The following is a 19,385-nucleotide window of genomic DNA, read 5'->3' as shown; positions in this document are numbered from 1 at the left end:
AGTCACACTAATTCTGTCAAAACCCATTCTCCCTGCCTGTATCCTCAAATCTGATGTCACGTAATTTCAGTTCTGACTCACTCACGTGCCACTGACATAATCTCTTTCCAAAAATCTCTTCTCTGAAGTTCACAGTCAGTTTTCCTATTACATCGGTTAAGCTCCTTTCAGTTATTCCTCTCTTTCCTGCCACAGCATTTGGAGCATGTTACCACACACCCCAAGAGCTCCGTCAGAAAGAGCGGAACAGAGCAAAACCGCTTCCCAGCAACACCTAGAAACGAGCAGCACGGACCGAGATCCCAGAAACCAAATTTAATCTACAGGTATTTAGGTGATATATAATACATCACGTTGAAGAGAGCAGCACATGAAACACACCAGGATTCTAACCGGCTGCTTTGCGCCCGCTGGGAGCGAACGTTGCCAGGGCAGCGCCGGCACACGGCTCTGCCGGCCGCGGGCACGCCCCGGCCCCGGGCAGCCCCCGCTTCCCCCCCGGCCCGGTCCCGGTCCCGGTCCCGACGGGAGGCAGAGCTGCGCGCAGAGCCGGGTAACCCGGACCTGGCCGGTTTGCGCCCGGAGACACCGCCTCCTCGAAACGGCGCCCACCCGGCGGAAGGTGGAACCGGGCCGGGAAACGCCGCCCCGGGCCGCCCTCACCACACCGAGGTGAGCGCCCGGGCCGGGCACTGGAGCGGTCCCGCCGCCCCGGGCCCCTCTCACCTGCCGCCGGCGGGGCCGCCCCGGCCCCTCGCGCTCTCCATCGCCGGCGCCGCCGTTGCTATGGGGCCGCCGCGCCCAGCCCCGGCCCCGCCGCTACCCGTGGCAACGGAACTCGGTACTGAGCCGCGGCGCCATTGGCCGGCGGCTCAGCATGCGGCACGCCCATTGGCCGCGGCCTCCCCCAGCGGGGCGGGGCGAGCCCCGCACATGCGCGGACGAGGCCCTCTGGCGGAGCCCTGGCCCGGCCCGCCCTCCTCCGCTCGGGGCGCGCGGGGGCCCCGCTGCCGCCGGGCTTGGCCTAACGGCGCCTGCAGGGAGCCACGTGGATTAGAAAGCGCAGTTCGGAGCCACCTCATGCCCCAGGGAGGCCCGGCCCAACACATCCCACCTTCCCTGCACCGGGAAGAGCGGAGCGCAGGTCTCGGCCTAAGCCACCCCCCCTCTTCATCCCCGGGAGTAGTTGTCTAGTCGGACGTGTCTTTGCATGTGAGAAAATGCCTGCTCCCGCCAAGTCAGACGTTGGCCTGTGTCCTTGAGAGCTCGAGGTTTGCCTTCACCAGTATGTCAGCAGCACTCAGCTTCCCTCTCTCCTGCAGGTATTTCATTAGGTGAGGCCGCTGTCTCCACGTAACCTTTATTCCGTACTCGTGCTCGGGAGTGTCTGTAACCAGGACCTCTGGTGACTCCCCTCGCACACAGGCATCGGTGCCAAATGCCAGCTCTTTTTCTGGATGCCAGGCATGGCTACTTGTCTGTGGCAGAGTGCTGCCACACCACCCATTCATTATGGACAGCACCTGTGTAGTCTCTGTATCAGGTGGACTGAAGACTTCTGGCTCCACAGGCCAGGGAGCCGATGGCAAAGGTGTTTCTTCACAGTTCTCCAGACTGTTTACCTGAATGTTGGCATTTGCTGCTGTCTCTTTCTTGGACTGGCTGTGAGAGCACTCTTTGTTCTTCTTTGAGTAATTTGGACGATCCGGGGGGTGGACTGCATATCCTTCTTGATTTTCAAAAGTTAAAGGAGGAAATTTGCAGGCTATAGGTCTTCGACAAGCTCCTCCTGCATGAAGCAAACTGTGGCTGGCATCCTGATTCTGGAGTTTCCGAGGACCACGATGCTGCTTCTGGCATGCTTTCAACACCACTGACTTGGTTGTTTCGAATTGTGGGCACACCTGAAGGGAAAGAAGTAGTAATAAGAAAAAAAAAAAATTATCCAGACAAAGGAATCCCAACCTGATACTACTCCCTCACCTATCCCATCTTTTTTCAGTGTGTTCATTAAGTGGGGAATCTGGTCTGTAGCAAAGCTAATCAGTCACTAACCAAACTACTAAGCAGGAGGTACCTCTGAACTTCAACACTGAGGTGCAGGTGAACCATTCTTTGGCAGCTTAAAAAGAACTCAAGATCCAGGTTCTAAGGAAAAGTCTTAACTGGTGTCTACTCCTGTAACCCCTACAGATTTAAAAAGGTTCAAACCTGGATCCAGCTTCTTTCTGTGTCTTAACATAGCTGTGAATAGATTCAATGAACTACGTCTTCAGTCTCCCTGAATAGGTAGAGGTTGAACTGAGAGCAATATGAAGTTATTTAGGGGATGCTCACTTAGCTCCATCACCTTAGATCATGTTAACATGGCTTTCACAATATTCCCTCAAAAAATCTTTACTTCAGAACATAGTTAAGCTCTGTATTCTGGAATAACTGATCACTCAGAAGCCACTTCTAAAATTGGCTTTCTATAGAAGATGGTCAAAGCTCAACAATCTATTTCTTTGAAAGATTCCAGACTTACTCAAAACCTGGAAATCCTTCTATTACAGTATTCTTTATCTTCCTGGATATCAACAAAAAGAGTCAGGTTCCGTTTCTTGCAATTTGTTTTTCCCTAGAGCACAGCAAACTGTTCTAGCTACAATCACTGCAGATCCCTTCCATCATGCCTGTTACTACTACACAGTCCCTCAAAAAAACTAACCGCAGTTCAATAAAGGATAGTGATCGTTTGCTGTACAGCAGAACTGTTTGAATGCAAAGACTTTGTATGGAGGGTGGGGGTAGGGTGGGGGGAAGAAATGATTCCTTGATAATGTATCCTGGCACATACCTAAAAGAACATAGGTGAACCACTGACTTTGAGGATATTAATTCCTGGTTTCAGAGAACATGTACAGTAGACTTTACCAATGCAGGAGAGCCTAGCTGTCAAGAAGATATGAAAGACTTAGATAAGGTCAAGAAGAAAGGAGCAGAAAATCGGTACCACCAAGACAAGTTGACAGAGACACTGCAGAGGATGCTTCAAGAAGTTACAAGCCTACCAGGCTTTTCAAACAGAGAAAACATCTAACAGTTTCAGTGCCGATAGCTTCAAACAAATTTTAGAATCAATCTATGTTTAGAATCAAAGAGCTAAGTACCAGTGTGGATATTTCCATCTGTTTCAAACAAAAAGAATGCTTTTTCACAGCAGTTACTGTACTTAAGTGTTTCAAAAGCCATACAGCTGTCTTAAGCATATGAAAAAAAAATGAGAAAAAAATTTAACATGTTCTACTTCAAGGTAAGGCATTACAAAAATAAGTCCACGTAACCAGGAACAAAGGAATGTTTCACGGAGGTTTGAAACCACACTTCCTAAGTCTGCTTTGTGAAGAGCAGAGTCAAGCAGCAATAACGCTTAAACTGAGCTCCCCTAGGTGATAACTATTATTGTATAGGAACAGTCTGTTTCTGCAGCACCTGTTTGCTTAAAAAAAGTAAAAATTTTTACATTACATGATATAAAGAATATTTTAGGACACTGCAAACAGTCCCTAGAATATTTTTTTCAGACCAGAAATGGAGCCCAGCAGAAGAGTGACATGGAGAGAAACTATTCAAAACAGAATGGAAAAGAGGACAGGTTAGAACAAACAACCCTGACATGAAAGCCTATGTTCACTAAATTTAGTGGTGTCAGATTTAAACAAAACGCCTAATACTTTAGCATGTAACATTTAGAGTTCAGCAGTTATTTGAAGCAAGCCAATAAAAAAATTCCCCCAGTGTTTATTATGTGCAGGGTTTTCTGTTGCCATAGAAAACAGCATTTTCCTGGTGAGAAGTAGTTTTTCAGAAGACAAATTGTCATATTAATCAGTACACACCGCACAGTTGTATGCCTTCAAATAACCGCACACAGCTGTATGCCTTCAAATAAGCAAGACCTTAGTGGTTGCGGTTAGAACTTGAAGCCACTCAAAAGCACTTATTTATGCTGTAGGCAGCTACAATGAATTCAGGTCCGTGCTACTAGTTTTCGGTATCCAGAATAACTAGCTTTCTGTTGAGACCTAAAGGAGAAACTTGACCAACGTTGCTGTGAGACGCAGGGAGAAGGAAAAGCTATACCAACCCAGGCAGCAGAGGTGTTCTGGTCTACAGGTCTGGTCGGAACGCGTCTTGGATTCTCGGCCGCACGTAGCGGAGTTTCACAGCGATGGACGGCGCCCTCGCGCGGCCTCTCCAGGAATGGCAGCTCTGCCCTCCTGGCCTTGTGGGTGCATTTCTTCGTCGGAGGCATCAAAAGGTATGGTAAAACCGCTTAGAAACCTCATGATGCTTGCTAGAGCCAATTGGAGAAAAAGGAAGGCACCCCAAGGAGATGGTCAAGCGCTTTCAAATCTGTAGAGGGCAAATAAATGGACTTGAAGACAGACTTGTTTAGAAACCTCAAATCTCAGTTTTAACAAGTAAAACATTTACGTACAGTACAGGATCCACTTCTCTAAGCAGACTTTTTCCTACTAGTAGTTTTTGAAGCTTCTGTCAAAATTCAAGTAGGTTTAGAAGTGTACAGCGGAACAGATCAACGCCCCGAAGCTTTGCAAAAGCTGGTAGCAGAGTACACTGGTGGAGCCAGAAATGCAAACAAAACAAGTGTCTCAGAAGTTCTGAACTGGCCTTTGGGTGAGACTCAACATAACTGGAAGAATTAGTTTCTTATGAAAGTACCTATTTAAAATACACAAAACAGGCAAACTCACATAGGTATTTTTCTTCATTAAAATATTTTAGAAGAAATTTGAAAGACAATCATCTGTGATAAAGCCTGAATAAATACTGAACTATATTCAGAATAGGTTCAGTCACTGAACTTGTAAGGAAATTCAAACCTCTGGGAGAGAGGAAAACAACAATTGCCATGAGAGTAGCTGACTTATTGAACCAAGTCAGCTATCAAATAGTTTCTTTACATAAGCTCAGCACGTAGTCCAGTCACAAACAAAAAAACATTTAGGAACTGAAAGTCAGAAAAAACCTGATTTTTCAATTTAATCCGTAAAACTGGCTTGCAATGCTCAGATACATTGCAGGCCTGAGATAACCAGAAGCCTTTCCATTTATAGGTGCTAACTACCTATACTTTTTAATTTCAGGAATTTAAAAGTTTTTAAATACAGAACATACTTGACACTTCCATCCCATACTCAGCATGTCTTGCATGATTTATTAGGGGTTTTTTTACCTGCTGAATATGTCAACTGAAACGACACTGAGTTTAATTTTCCATTCCACACCAGGTCGGCCCAGCCGAGGGAGTTCGGCGGGAGCCCTTCCCGAGGAGGGCATTCCCTCACCCAACACACCACGCTGCCACAGCCCGAGCGCTTACCCGAGGCGCGGCCTCCTCAGGGGGTCCCGCAGCCGGTAAACGGCCGCACCCCGCGGCTCCTCGCCAGGGGGTACGCGGGGCCGGCGCCCGGGCGCAGGCCAGGGCTGCGGCGCGGCTGAGGGAGCCACCGGGGCTGCTCCCGCTGGGCTGGGAGCAGCGATCCCGGGACAGGGGACGGGGCCCGCGGCCCAGGCGCCGGCTGAGCGGGCGCCGCAGGAAGCAGCGGTACGATCGCAGCGCCCGGGGCGACACAGGCCGGCCGGCCCGGCCCGCACCGCACAGCCCCACGCCGCCCGCCGGCACATCCCTATCCCCCGCCGCCGCCGCCGATTGGCCCGCCCCGGCCCGCCCCGCCCCCGCTCATTGGCCCCAGCCGGCACGTGATGCCAACGAGTCGCCGGGCGCCAAATTCAAACCGGGAACCGACCGCTCCGGCCAGCGGCGGCGGAGCCCGGAAGCGCCCGAGTTGCCGCCCCCGCCCCGTACCCCCGCCTGGCCGGGGAGGTGGTGAGTCGCCATCCGCACCCGGCACCGGCCCCGCCGCAGCCTCCCTGTACCCGGTGCCTCCCCGCAGGGGGCAGCGGCAGGGGCCGCGCTGAGAGCGCAGTGCAGCTGGGAGAGAGAGAGGTCTAGGCCCGGGCCGGGGCGGGGGGCCTGGGGAGCACCGGGGCGAGGCGGCAGGGCCGGGGTTGGAGCGGGTGAAGGAGCCAGGAGGCCTTTAGCGCACCCCCGCCCCACCACCGCCACCCCCGCCCCACCACCGCCACCCCCGGTGCCCTGCGCACGCAGCGCTGCGCCTGGGCTGGGGGCAGCGGCTGGAGGCCTGAGGAAGCGGCTGCTCCCGCGGGGAGTGCGGCCTGTGGGAGCCGGCTGAAGGCGACCCGTGCCGTTGTACGGGGATCCCCCTAAGCTTACAGGGATCCCCCTAAGGGAGGGGAGCAGATGGCAAAGGGCCACGTGTGTGCCTGGGTGCTGCAGTCCCTGGGTGCTGCTGGATGTTCCCGTTGCTGGCTTCCAGCTACGGGGCTGATCCTGAGCGCAGGGCAGCCTGCTCCCTGCACCCAGGGCATCAACTCCGGGTTTATCTGCTGCACTCTTTCTGATTTGTATCTATGGAGGTGATTCCTACTGAGAATCTTCTTGCTTAGTAGCTGGCCCAGTCAAGTCTACCGATGCAAAAGGCCTTTTTTTTTTTTTTTTTTAATTTGTTTCTATTCTGTCTGCCATCCCTAATGATAAGCAATAAGTACAATTTGTGTATTCTTGTTCTGCGTGTAGTTTGCTGCAAGTGATAGCCTCTGCTGAATTCTTGAATGGCATGATATTTGTAAGTGGTATTCTCAGAAGGGGCACACTGCATCTTACCCTGAAAGCAGTATGTCTGAATTTCATCTCCTCTGCTTTCTGCTTTAAATTGTCTGTTGTCTAAAAGTCTGCCGTTTAAATTGTATGCTGCCCAATGACAAATTTATCTGGCTCTTGACAAATGCTCAGGAGGAATGACTAAAGCATTTACTTCACATTTATTTTAAAGTGCGTAACTTCTGGTACATTTATAGTGTGTCTTTGAAGTGTTCAGGGCAATCTCTGCTTGCCAGGTCTTAAACCATCTGCTAAACTCCCTTTTCTCTCAGGTTGTGTGATCTGCTGGTTACAGGAATGAGATAAAAGAATCAGGACTGCTATTTCTATGTTCTAGCTTCTTTTCCCTCCAGCTTGCTGGGTGATGCTGGTCAAGTTACTTTACATCTAAGTCTTAGTCTTCCTTTCTGTAAAGCACATATACATGTTTTCATCATTATTATGCAGTCTGTGGCTCCCAGCTTGTGATGCAAATTATCTACTCTGCAAATATTGGTCCTGTCCAGCTTACACAAGGTGTGGATAAAGGAGATACAGTACTATTCTCCAGTGGCTGCATCAGTTTTATTAAATGCTTTAATTTTTTATTTTCCTTCCTTGTTTCTAGCTTTGCAACAAGCAAGAATGTGAGCTCTGTGGGAGGCCTGTGGTGATTTGCTGCACCTTCCCTGGCTGTTCTGCCCTCTGCATTCTTATGTTGTATCTTTTGTTTTGCAGGATTTGTTATTGTCCCTTTCAATGGAGCGTGGATGTATAGATCAATAATGAGGACCAGCCCTCGCAGGCCCTTAATTCTCAAAAGACGGAAACTGGCCCTCCCACAGAAGGATGCATCCAGTACTTCAGCAAGAAATGAGAACAGTGGTCAAGATGAAAAGACTCCTAAGCAGGAGCACAGCCAGGAGGACCATCACAACAGCCAACCCAGAGACAAAATGGACTGTGGTCTGCAGAAATTCCCAGCAGGAATAAAGATAATTGACCATCCTACCATGCCCAACACACAAGTGGTGGCCATCCCTACAAACGCTGATATCCAGAGCATCATAGAAGCACTAACAGCAAAAGGAAAAGAATGTGGCAACAATGGGCCCAACAAGTTCATTCTCATCAGCAGTGGGGGCACGTCCCGTTCAACAGGTCCAACACCATCCCAACATCTCCCATCAGAGAAGAAACCCAGTGCAGCAACCAAGGCTACAGATGATCAAGAAAGACAGAAGAATGTTACAGACACCCCTGGTCTTGCAGGAGGGATAACGCTCCAGCATTCAGGAGCTGATTCTGCAGTTGCACAGGAACAGGAGAGCAACAGTATGTAATGTTTACTTTTTTTTTCTTCCTTTTTTCCATTTTTTCCCCCCCTGACAGATAGACAAAGAGATGTGAAGTGGGCCAATGAGTGTAGTGCTTGGATCTCAGTACGTAGTAATGAAAACTATTTCATTAATTACAAGCTAGCTATGGATTTGATTCTAATAACTTGCATTGTTATGCGTATGTTGCGAATCTGACAGATCTTAGTGGATATATTTTTGGTGGAAGACATGGCATATAAAGGTATACAGCAAAGCATAACTTTAGTGCTAGGAAAAAAGAAGGGCTGGCTTGAGGAAATCAAACCTGGAAGAACAAAAGACTTATTTTTATTTAGCAAAAGAGTGATGGCTGGATTCAAGACTAACATAGTCAGTGGCAAAACACACCTGCCTGGAGTTTTGAAAAAGAGATGATTCCCATCCTTTAATAACTAAGTGACAAGTTTATTTCCTACTTGGCCGTCTCATGAAGCTGCTGAATAAATGTTAAGTAGGATGGATTTTACTTTGAAGCACTGCTCAGTCAAATTTGTATTTGCAACTTAGAACGGCTATGTAGTTTTTGGGCTGTAATAGATCTTATCTTGTACTATCTGACAGGAACCCATAGACAGCTGCAATAGCTGCATTGCTACAACCAGCCTCACCAGAAATAACAAAACTGTGTTAGTTTTCACTGCTGCAGTTCAAAAACCTGGAGATATCTGAGCTTCTGACTTGGGTCTTATACTAGGTCTTTCAGCTGAAGTTTGTACCACCTTCCTTGGTCTCTGCATTATAGATCCATCCTTTTACTAAAAATACTTGAATTCTTGAAGTACTGGATCAATATTGTCTTGTTTTCATTGAGAGCAATGTCTGGTTTGAATGCTTTTAAGGCTGCTGCTCTTTTCAGAAATTGGACAGATTCACATGAAATCAGGAATTCAAAGTTCAATTCCTTCCACAAGAAACATTAGCATTGCAATAGCACCTTGTGCCTGTCTTGAGGCAGGGATACCTCTTTTAGAAGTGTGACTAGTGCCTTCCTTTTGGCACTTGAGATAAAGGGGAAAGAGGGGTACTTGTGAGTAAGCGGAGCTATGGGCTTGTTATCCCAACAGGCAGTGGCGAGACAATGAGCTCAGTGTTGGACAATAGTCTCACTAACATCCAGTGGCTGGGGAAGATGAGATCTGATGGGCTAAGTCCCTGTTCTGTGAAGCAAGACATGGAGAAAGAGAACCAGATGCCTCTGCAGGAAAGAATCAAGGTAAGTAGGAGAAGACAACAGAGCATGTGCTAAAACTTTTGATAGGGAAGTAATCCATATGGATCAGAAGACTTGCTAGAACTAGGCATCATCATCTCTAAGTAGCCCGACTTTGACCTTTACTCATTTGAATAGCAGAACCTGGGGATCCAGGGATGTTCTATGGCCCTTCTTGTCAGCTTTGTGATCACTCGTGTATCATTCCTTCTGTTTCTCAGACTGAAGAAGATGCTCCTGCTGCTGCAATTCCTGCTGCTGCAATTCCTACTGCTGCCGCCGCTTCTTCATGGCAGGATTCAGTATCCCAACGACCTCCTTACTCCTACATGGCCATGATCCAGTTTGCCATCAACAGCACTGAGAAGAAGCGTATGACTCTGAAGGACATCTATACCTGGATTGAGGATCATTTCCCATATTTTAAACATGTGGCTAAGCCAGGCTGGAAGGTAACAAGTGGGCCTGTAAGTTGCTGTGGGCCACAGGGTGATATAAGCCTTCTGGATGCAAACATAAAGTCGTTCCCCAGCCTGCAGAGCAAGGTGGAAATTAAACACCCCACCTCAAATACACTCTCATTCCAAATGTTCCCTGTTCCCTTAGGCAAGATGGTGGGATGTTTGATCACTGGAGTAAGAGTAGGGAGCTCAAGAGTAAATAGATTAAGAAACTGATGACAGGGTTGGCTGGGTATGCAGTGAATATGAAGGTCCATGTTATCTACACATTGGAATGTAATCCCTCTGCCAGGGCAGTCACATCTGAGGTAGGCCTTGCTGTGCTGATAACAAAACAACTGCTTTTCAACCTCCTCCTTGCTCCTTTCTCCCCAGAACTCCATTCGGCACAACCTGTCCCTTCATGATATGTTTGTCCGTGAGACATCTGCTAATGGTAAAATCTCATTCTGGACTCTACACCCTGGTGCAAACCGTTGCCTAACATTGGACCAGGTATTTAAGGTGAGTGTCTCATGCAAAGAAAATGGGACAGACTATCCAGTTTGAAAATGCCACGCTAGCCAGATGCTTGAAAGAAAAGGTACTGTGTCTGTGCATATAAACTGGAGCTTCTGTGGGATGCATTTATCCTTCAGGTGGTGTGCCAAATGTAATAGTGAGCTTGTGCAACTTCTTCCCATGAGCCTGATTCAAATTCCTAGTGAGAAGCTTTCCACTGAAGTCAACTAGGAATTCCTATGCTGTTTGATTAGACAGTCGTAGGACGGAATGCCCCTGTTGCAGCTAAGTACCATTCTCTGGGAGAAACAAAGCTTTTGTCTGGTATAGGTGTATTTAGACTCTTCTCTGTTTTCTGCAGTGGGCGGGCAGATTGACTCTTGTTTGCTCACATTATGGGAGTTTTTAAGATGTCCCATTTGTTCCCCCCATTGGTTGATAACTTCATCTTATTTTTCTCCCTCTCAATGCCTTGCTGCCAGCAGCCACTGGACTTGGGGTCACCAACATCGCCTGAGCACTCTGAATCAGTAAGACTTACCCTCCAGCTTGGGGCTTGGGCTTCCATTCTGCTCTTGCCAGTGACTGAAGGAAAAGACAAGAGGCTCGGGGAGGGGAGGACTGGGTCACTGCTGCACCTAGTCATACAGCTCCACGCACACCCTTTTTGGGGAAAGGAACCGAGCCAAAGGTTAACTGCCTTCAGGTGATACGATCTCTCTCTAGCTGGTAGAGCTGTACAGCTTTGAGCAACTAGAAGTCTGCTGCTGAAGTAGGCTGCAATGGGCACCAACAGGCTTCAGAAAACAAGCCCAGACAGAGATTTCTGGTAAAATCCTCATCTCCATGGCAGCAGTCCCAATCTGTTCTGGGGCTCAGATTCAGAAAAAAATAGGATCTCTCTGTTGCTTTTTCATTTTGGAACTCAGCTGCATTGTGAGTCTCGGAAGGATGAACCTGTTTGCTGTCTGTCTTATGTTCAGCAGTTTTAACAATGACAGATTTGCAAGCAACCAGTCAAACACTTTTCTGTCACAGCTACAGCCCTGGCCTTCTTTCCATCTGCTTAGACTTCTGATTCCTCTGTTGCTTCTGCTATTGCACTTGAATATCTATCTGGTCTATGGTTTGCATAGAGATCCAATATACAATAAAGCTGTCCTATTCACCTTTCCTTGGGCACTAAGGACACCGAAACCAGGTCACTTTTGCAGTAGAACCCACAGCCAGAGCAGCTCTGTCATGCCATCTCTTTTTTCTACATAACTTTTGGTTGGCAGCTGGCTTTGAGATGGCATGGCTGCAAAACAGCAAGCGGCACAGACCTAGAACCAGCATAGCGCTGGGTGTTAACAGCTGCTCTCTCTATTAGTGCAGCACAGGATTCTGTTTGCACAGTTCTGAATGAGGCAGCAGAATAAAGATGGATTCTTCTGTTTAAAACTCCTTCTTTTCTCCTTCTCTTTCTTATTTCACAATGACTACAGCAGCAAAAGAGACATCTTCCAGATGCCCAGAAGAACATGGGAAGCAACAGCAGCAGCAAAACTGAACCCCAGAATTCACGTGAGTGTCTACATGAGCCTAGGCCAAAAAGAATCAGCCCCATAAATTTGGGGCACTCTCCCAGATTCCCTTAGGATTAAAAATGGAAATTCTTATCCAGGTTTGCTAGCTTTTAGGCTCCCTACAGTCAGGTTTGGAGCTGAAGGTAGTATTGCTATGTCTGAAAGAGAATGTGATGCAGAGACAGAGTGGATGGGTACTCAAGTGGAATGAGAGCAGTGCTTGCCCCAACTTGAGGGCTAGGATCTGTATGAAGAACTATTTTTCTTGTCCATCACAGAATGGTTGGGGTTGGAAGGGACCACTGGAGATCATCTAGTTCAACTCCCTGCTAAAGCAGGTTCACCTAGAGCAGATTGCAGAGGGTCGCATCCAGGTGGGTCTCCAGAGTAAATGTCTCCAGAGAAAGAGACTCCACAACCTCTCTGGGCAGCCAGTTCCAGTGCTCTGTCACCCTCAAGGTAAAGAAGTTCTTCCTCATATTCAGGTGGAACTTCTCGTGTTACAGTTTGTGCCCGTTACCCTTATTCTGTCACTGGGCGCCACTGAAAGGAGGCTGGTCCCATCCTCTCGATACTTGCACTTGAGGCATTTGTAGACATTGGGAAGATCCCCTCTGTCATCTCTTTGCCAGGCTGAACAGGCCCAGCTCTCTCAGCCTTTCCTCCCAAGGGAGATGTTCCAGTCCCCTAAGTCAGCTTTGTAGCCCTCCGCTGGACCCTCTCCAGTAGTTCCCTGTCTCTCTCGAACTGGGGAGCCCAGCGCTGGACACGGCACTCCAGATGCAGCCTCACCAGGGCAGAGCAGAGGGGCAGGATCACCTGCCCTGACCTGCTGGCCACATTCCTCCTAACACACCCTGGGATCCCATTGCCCTCCCTGGCCACCAGGACACACTGCTGGGCCATGGGCAACTTGCTGCCCACCAGGACTCCCAGGTCCTTCTCCGCAGAGCCGCCCCCTAGCAGGCCAGCCCCAGCCTGTCCTGGTGCGTGGGGTTGTTCCCCCCCAGGGGCAGGACCTCTGTTGAGCTTCATCAGGTTCCTCTGTGCCCAGCCCTCCAGCCTGCCCAGGTCTCACTGAAGGCAGCGCAGCCTCCTGGTGTGTCAGCCACTCCTCCCAGCTTGGCATCATCTGCAAACTTGCTGAGGGTGCGCCCAGTCCCTTCATCCAGGACACTGATGAAGAAGTTGAACAGGACTGGACCCAGTACTGACCCCTGGGGAACACCAGTAGCTACCGGCCCCCAGCCAGACTGCACTGTTGATCACAACCCTCTGAGCTCTGCCATTCAGCCAGTTCTCAGCCCACCTCACTGTCTGCCCATCTACCCCACGCTGCCTGCGCTTACCTGTGGGGGTGTTACGGGAGACAGTGTCAGAAGCCTCGCTGAGGTCAAGGTAGACAAAACAGCCACTGATCAGGCCCTCTGGCTTGGGATTTGTATCCTCAAAATTAGCAGAGAAGGCAGGTAAGCCTGTGTCTGGTTGGATGTTTATTTTGGGATATTGAGAAGGACTTCCTGTTAGATGCCTGAGTTTCAAGAAGTAGTAGAGGAAGGGCAAGAGGCTAATGTGTCTATTCTTTTCCCTTCCAGGCCGAAAGATGAAGCCTTTGCTTCCTCGCATCAACTCCTACCTGGTTCCAATCCAGTTTCCTTTGAGTCAGCCTCTTGTCTTGCAGCCTTCTATGAAGGTTCCTCTGTCCATGGCACAGGGATCATCACTCAGCAACTCGGAGACTTCTTGGAGCAACAAGCGTGTGCGCATTGCTCCAAAGGTTAGTTTCTTGTTTTCTGAGTGTTATTTTGTTTGATTTTTGGGAGGTGGGGGTGACACCTTTGGGTGGGTGGGTTGTTTTCTATAGCTCTTGATTTCTATGGATCTTGTTCTTCAGGTGGTTCCTTTGTGCATCTTTACTAGGTGTTCTGAAACTAAGCTCACATTAAGGAACTAGCCTGTGACAATCCTTGCTGTCCTTTTCTGTCTCTAGGGCAAATATTACCTGCTGTTGACTTGCTGTAAGGATGTGACTATAACTCACTAGAGGAAGGGGCACTATGGATTGATCAAGACAATTTTTCTCTGCTGCTTGGTTGGGAAGAAAGAAGAATGGGAGAAATGGCTTTGTCCTGCCCCTAAAACATGCAGGGATTTGATAGCTCTGAAGAGACACATAACATAGGGAACTTTTTCTGAAAGAGCATTTATTTGCATGTAGTCTCTTCCCAGAGGTTTTCAGTATGCTGTTTGCTAATTCTGTGAAGCTCCCAGTCATTCTGAGCTCAAGCAAAACAGCTATTAAACAGTCTTTGTTTTGGCATCTTGCTGATTGCTCTTGGATGCTTACACGTTGTAAAGCCTTAACTTCTTCCATCCTGTCTACACTATAATCCCGTTTCCCTGTGCATGCCTGCTGCTTTATGCTCTCTCCTGCTATGACTTGTCTTTGCTCTCTGCTCTTTTTCTTTTGATAACCTTGGGGTTTTTTCTTTTCTTTTTCCTTGGTTTCTGGGAAATCTGTCCTCATTTATTTTTGTTATTCCACTGTTGATAGTGTAAGGAGGAATCAAAGGGGTTATGCTTTTCTGAGCTGAGAAATACTCAGCTCTCGTGCCTGAACTAGAAGCTCCTCGTAGCAGAAGTGCTCTGAAGGGCATGACTTCCAGTCACTTAGCTAAAATCCTTCTCATGTCACCTGTAGGCTTCTTCATATCAGCTTCACACAGAGATCAATCTCTACCTGTTGTTACAGTTACTGCTTTCTGAAGATCCTCCTCTTACCTGTGCTGCTATCCTTAGGTGTCAGTCTTTCTTTCTTCCTTCCACTATCATTTGGATTTTGAGTGGGTTAGATCCTTGCTTACTGACTGCAAATCATATTGTGGTTTTTTGTAGATGTCACTCTCTACAGAAGAGTCATCCTCTTTACCCGTGGCTGCTGTCAAGGAGGAGAGTCAATGTGATGAAGGCTTATTTTCCTCAACCCATTCCCTAAAAGAGAGCAGCTCCCAGCCTGGTGAGGAATCAGCTTCTTTCCCTGGGAGCATCTGTATAAAGGAGGAAGAAGGCTCTCAACTGGATGACTGGCTGTCCCCATCTGCCTCAGCCCTAACAGTAAAGGAAGAGTCAGGCTTGTTCCTTCCAGTCTCATCCACAAAGGAGAAAAAACAATTCACCATGCTGAAGTCACCATCTAAGGGTGTTTCTGACACATTAGTTATAAAGAGGCGGGAAATGGGCAGATCCAGAAGGAAACAACGCCTAGCACTGCCTTGCTCAGAAGAGCCTGTCCTTGTTTTGCCAGAAAACAATGGCTTTGACCCTTTCCGGTTAGGGGTAGACCACCCCTTCCTGCAGGAAAGCCATCCTCTTGAGAACGTGTCACAGCTCAGCTTCTCGCAGGGGGAAGAAGGGCCCTTTAAAACACCTGTCAAGGAGACATTCACCAAATTGCCAGTTTCTTCCACACCCAGCAAAGCCTCAGCAGCTACTGCCTCCCCACTGGGGGGCCTTGACCCCTGGAAGTCTGCATCCTTACCCAGGGGAAGTCAAGAGCTGGACTTCAGCCCAGTGAGAACCCTTCAGCTGCCGTTCTCGCCTCTCCAGGAGAACCAGGACTTGCTGGGTTTTAATAGCACGCCCCTTAAAAATCTCTTTTCTGAGTCACCTCGGGAACTGCTCAATACAGAATCCAGTGACGTGACACATGCCCCCCTCATGAGCTCTCCAGCTTTAATTTGTGAGTCTACTAAGCAATCATCTGTTGAACTGCCAGCCTCTGGCTTTACTGAAAACCGGTCACTCATGGAGGGCCTTATCTTGGACACTATGAATGACAGTCTGAGCAAAATCCTTCTAGATATCAGCTTTCCTGGTCTTGAGGATGCAAACTTAGGAACAGACATTAGTTGGTCTCAGCTTATACCTGAACTGAAGTAAACTGGCCTGATAATTTAATTTGGCCTGTTTCTGATATTACAGAGTCACAGAATGGTTGGGGTTGGAAGGGACCTCTGGAGATCATCTCGTTCAAACCCCTGTTAAAGCAGGTTCACCTAAAGCAGATTGCAGAGGGTCACATCCAGGTGGGTTTTGAACATCTCCGGAGAAAGAGATTCCACAACCTCTCTGGGCAGCCAGTTCCAGTGCTCTGTCACCCTCAAGGTAAAGAAGTTCTTCCTCATATTCAGGTGGAACTTCTCGTGTTACAGTTTGTGCCCGTTACCCTTATTCTGTCACTGGGCGCCACTGAAAGGAGGCTGGTCCCATCCTCTCGATACTTGCACTTGAGGCATTTGTAGACATTGGGAAGATCCCCTCTGTCATCTCTTTGCCAGGCTGAACAGGCCCAGCTCTCTCAGCCTTTCCTCCCAAGGGAGATGTTCCAGTCCCCTAAGTCAGCTTTGTAGCCCTCCGCTGGACCCTCTCCAGTAGTTCCCTGTCTCTCTCGAACTGGGGAGCCCAGCGCTGGACACGGCACTCCAGATGCAGCCTCACCAGGGCAGAGCAGAGGGGCAGGATCACCTGCCCTGACCTGCTGGCCACGTTCCTCCTAACGCACCCTGGGATCCCATTGCCCTCCCTGGCCACCAGCACACACTGCTGGGCCATGGGCAACTTGCTGCCCACCAGGACTCCCAGGTCCTTCTCTGCAGAGCCGCCCCCCAGCAGGCCAGCCCCAGCCTGTCCTGGTGCGTGGGGTTGTTCCCCCCCAGGGGCAGGACCTCTGTTGAGCTTCATCAGGTTCCTCTGTGCCCAGCCCTCCAGCCTGCCCAGGTCTCACTGAAGGCAGCGCAGCCTCCTGGTGTGTCAGCCACTCCTCCCAGCTTGGCATCATCTGCAAACTTGCTGAGGGTGCGCCCAGTCCCTTCATCCAGGACACTGATGAAGAAGTTGAACAGGACTGGACCCAGTACTGACCCCTGGGGAACACCAGTAGCTGCCGGCCCCCAGCCAGACTGCGCTGTTGATCACAACCCTCTGAGCTCTGCCATTCAGCCAGTTGTCAGCCCACCTCACTGTCTGCCCATCTACCCCACGCTGCCTGCGCTTACCTGTGGGGGTGTTACGGGAGACAGTGTCAGAAGCCTCGCTGAGGTCATGGTATACAACATCCACTGCTCTCTCCTCATCTACCCAGCCAGTCACTCCATCATAGAAGGCCATCTGGTTGGTTAGGCCTGATTTCTCCTTGCTGACTTTCAGGATGAGCTGTCCCATCACATTTCCAGGGATGGAGGTAAGGCTGAGCGTCCTGTAGTCCTGAGTCCTCCTTGCCGTTTTTGAAGACTGGAGAGACTCTGACTTTCCTTCAGTACTCGGGCACCTCTCCTGTTCTCCATGACCTTTGAAAGGTGATGGAGAGTGGTTTGGCAATAACGTCTGCCAGGTCCCGCAGCACTCGGGGATGCATCCCATCGGGGCCCACGGATTTGTGGGTGTCAGGTTTGCTTACATGATGTCTAATGTGGTCCTCCAGAACCAAGGGAAAATCTTCCTTTTCCCAGACTTTCTCTCTTGCCTCCAGGGTCTGGGAAACTGGCGAGCCAGCCTTGGCAGTGAAGATGGAAGCAAAGAAGGCATGCAGTAACTTTGCAGTCCCTATGTCCTTCACCACCAGGGCACCCACCTCATTCAGCAACAAGTGCACATTTTCCCTAGTCATCCTTTTCCTGCTGATGTACTTGAAGAAGCCTTTCTTGTCCTTGACCTCCCTCACCACACGTAATTCCATATAGACCTTGGCCTTCCTCATCACCTCTCTGCACTCTGCTTTTCTGAGATCCGTTCACATAGTCTAAGACGACTGTCTGCTTTTGACTAATTCCCACGTCCAGGGGAACAGAGGGCATTGTTGACTCCTGCTAAGCTGGGAGACGGGCCCATTGGCTGCTTTAAGCTCCCTTTATAAGCTGCAATAGACTTTATGTGGAGCAAGATAGAACCTTTCTTACCTTGTGCTAGTGATGAGAGTCCCCGGAGAGAGGCTGTCGAGGGAACATCTATTGGGCCTGAACAGCATTTGCTGCTCAAGGTATCGGAGGAAATGGATGCACCCCTCAGTTATGGACAACAGGAAAGAGCCTGGGAACCTTCTCCCAGCTCCGTCCTTATTTCCTTTCACTTTGTTCTCCTATTACTTAGTAACTTCTGTGTAGTTTCAATGGCTGTAAATACTGTACATTCCTTAAATTAGCCCTTAATTATAATAATAATAATAATTTTATTCTTGTAGGGTTATGGGATCGTTTGGGCTGGTAAAGAGTTTCACTTGGAGTGTTGTCCTTGTGTTCCACATCTCCTATATTATTCTACTCTAGGTGAAAGCCCACAATACTTTTTTTTTTAAATTATTATTCTGTGACTTCAGAAACACATTGGTCTAGGCTGTTCTGAAGGTTGCTGGGTCAAAGATCTGAAAAATCACCTCGCTGTGACTCAAGTCAAACTAAAACAGATTATCTGCATTGCAGCATAAAGTCTTGGTTTGGCTTCCTTTTCCCAGGCTGGAATGGGGAAGAGCTTGGATCAAGCTATATAGCTCTTCTGGTTCCAGCGTCCTATTATGTACCTAGAGGACTAGGTAAAGTCACTGTTGCAGTAAGATGGTTAAAGCTACCCTCATTACAATCATCAATTGAAAATGTAAAAAAGAACCTATAAAGCATATGCTGATATTTCCACTGAAAAGACCTCTGGAATCCCAAGGTGTGTTTCTCTTGGTGCAATAGGATAACTCATCCCAATTCTTTATAACTCATGTCAAAAAGAGGAAATTGTCATGGAAAAGACCTGATTCTTCTGCTTACAGACAAACGATGGTTCGTGTATCTACGTACTCAATAAAGGTTCTGTGGGAACACAGCTGAGTATTGTCTTTACAAGTCAGAAACATGCTAACTTAGTCTAAAACATCAGAACACCACCAGCAGACTAGTTTCTGTATTTTGTAAATGCAAAACAAGTCTCACTCAAAAATCTGGTTTCCTGCCTTCCCCTATAAAGAAACCAGATTTAGATGTGTGTGGTTTTCAGAACCACAGTTCTCTTGTGTGCTTGTTAGAGGTTATTTGCCCTCAGAAGATGTTTCAAGCACTTTGTGTTGATGATTATTATTTCAGTTTTTCTGGGGAGGAATATTGGACCTTGATCTGCATTTCTGTCTGCCCAGCACAAATGACTGCTCAGCTTGAGGCCAACAGTGAAAAATATTTTACTAAGCTACCATGTGAATTTTGGACCAGAATATTTTTGTCAGTGATTAGAAGTTCCATCACTTCTGATTGAGTCTCAGGGTTTCCTTGCCTCTAAACAAGAAATAAGAAAGGACTTCAGAAAGCTTTAGGACTAAGAACTGTTGGGTGCTAGCAGCCTTTTAAGTGTATTTTGTTTAGGATTGATTTGTCAATACTGCCTGTGAGGGCAGGAGGTCTTGATTCCTTCTTTGCTAATGTCATCTAGTAAGGACTTCATGTTGTCCAGCCTGGATTGAAATAATTTTCTGATCAGGAAATCATAACAGACTGCTGTGAAAAC

At 48.4% G+C, this 19,385-nt stretch overlaps 3 protein-coding genes across 5 annotated transcripts in view; 1 reads left to right on the top strand and 2 right to left on the bottom strand.

The window, feature by feature from the left end:
• TULP3 (TUB like protein 3) overlaps positions 1-853 on the bottom strand; it is a 33,174-nt gene extending 32,321 nt beyond the window's left edge. Inside the window, exon 1 of the mRNA XM_056339547.1 lies at positions 727-853. Coding sequence (XP_056195522.1) covers positions 727-767 — 41 coding nt within the window. The 5' untranslated portion in view covers positions 768-853. The remainder of the gene's footprint in view (positions 1-726) is intronic.
• Positions 296-5,651, bottom strand: RHNO1 (RAD9-HUS1-RAD1 interacting nuclear orphan 1). The gene is made up of 3 exons (XM_056339549.1): positions 5,390-5,651; positions 4,130-4,398; positions 296-1,904 (listed from the first exon to the last, which is right to left on the bottom strand). The coding sequence occupies exons 2-3, from the start codon at positions 4,295-4,297 to the stop codon at positions 1,239-1,241; spliced, it is 834 nt and encodes a 277-aa protein (XP_056195524.1). The 5' UTR covers positions 4,298-4,398; positions 5,390-5,651; the 3' UTR covers positions 296-1,238.
• Positions 5,652-5,757: 106 nt separating this feature from the next.
• FOXM1 (forkhead box M1) lies at positions 5,758-18,713 on the top strand. 3 transcript variants are annotated; one of them, XM_056339539.1, is made up of 9 exons: positions 5,758-5,896; positions 7,469-8,065; positions 9,174-9,322; positions 9,541-9,771; positions 10,156-10,284; positions 10,764-10,811; positions 11,769-11,847; positions 13,445-13,626; positions 14,745-18,713. In XM_056339539.1, the coding sequence occupies exons 1-9, from the start codon at positions 5,773-5,775 to the stop codon at positions 15,786-15,788; spliced, it is 2,583 nt and encodes an 860-aa protein (XP_056195514.1). In that variant the 5' UTR covers positions 5,758-5,772; the 3' UTR covers positions 15,789-18,713. The 3 variants fall into 3 exon arrangements, with proteins under 3 accessions (XP_056195514.1, XP_056195516.1, XP_056195515.1); XM_056339540.1 differs by having other exon boundaries at positions 5,759-5,896; positions 10,767-10,811; XM_056339541.1 differs by lacking the exon at positions 10,764-10,811.
• Positions 18,714-19,385: the final 672 nt, after the last annotated feature.

This window comes from Falco biarmicus, chromosome 5 (assembly GCF_023638135.1).
Source record: "Falco biarmicus isolate bFalBia1 chromosome 5, bFalBia1.pri, whole genome shotgun sequence".
Taxonomy (NCBI): Eukaryota; Metazoa; Chordata; class Aves; order Falconiformes; family Falconidae; genus Falco; species Falco biarmicus.
This window is presented reverse-complemented; position numbering and strand designations above follow the sequence as displayed.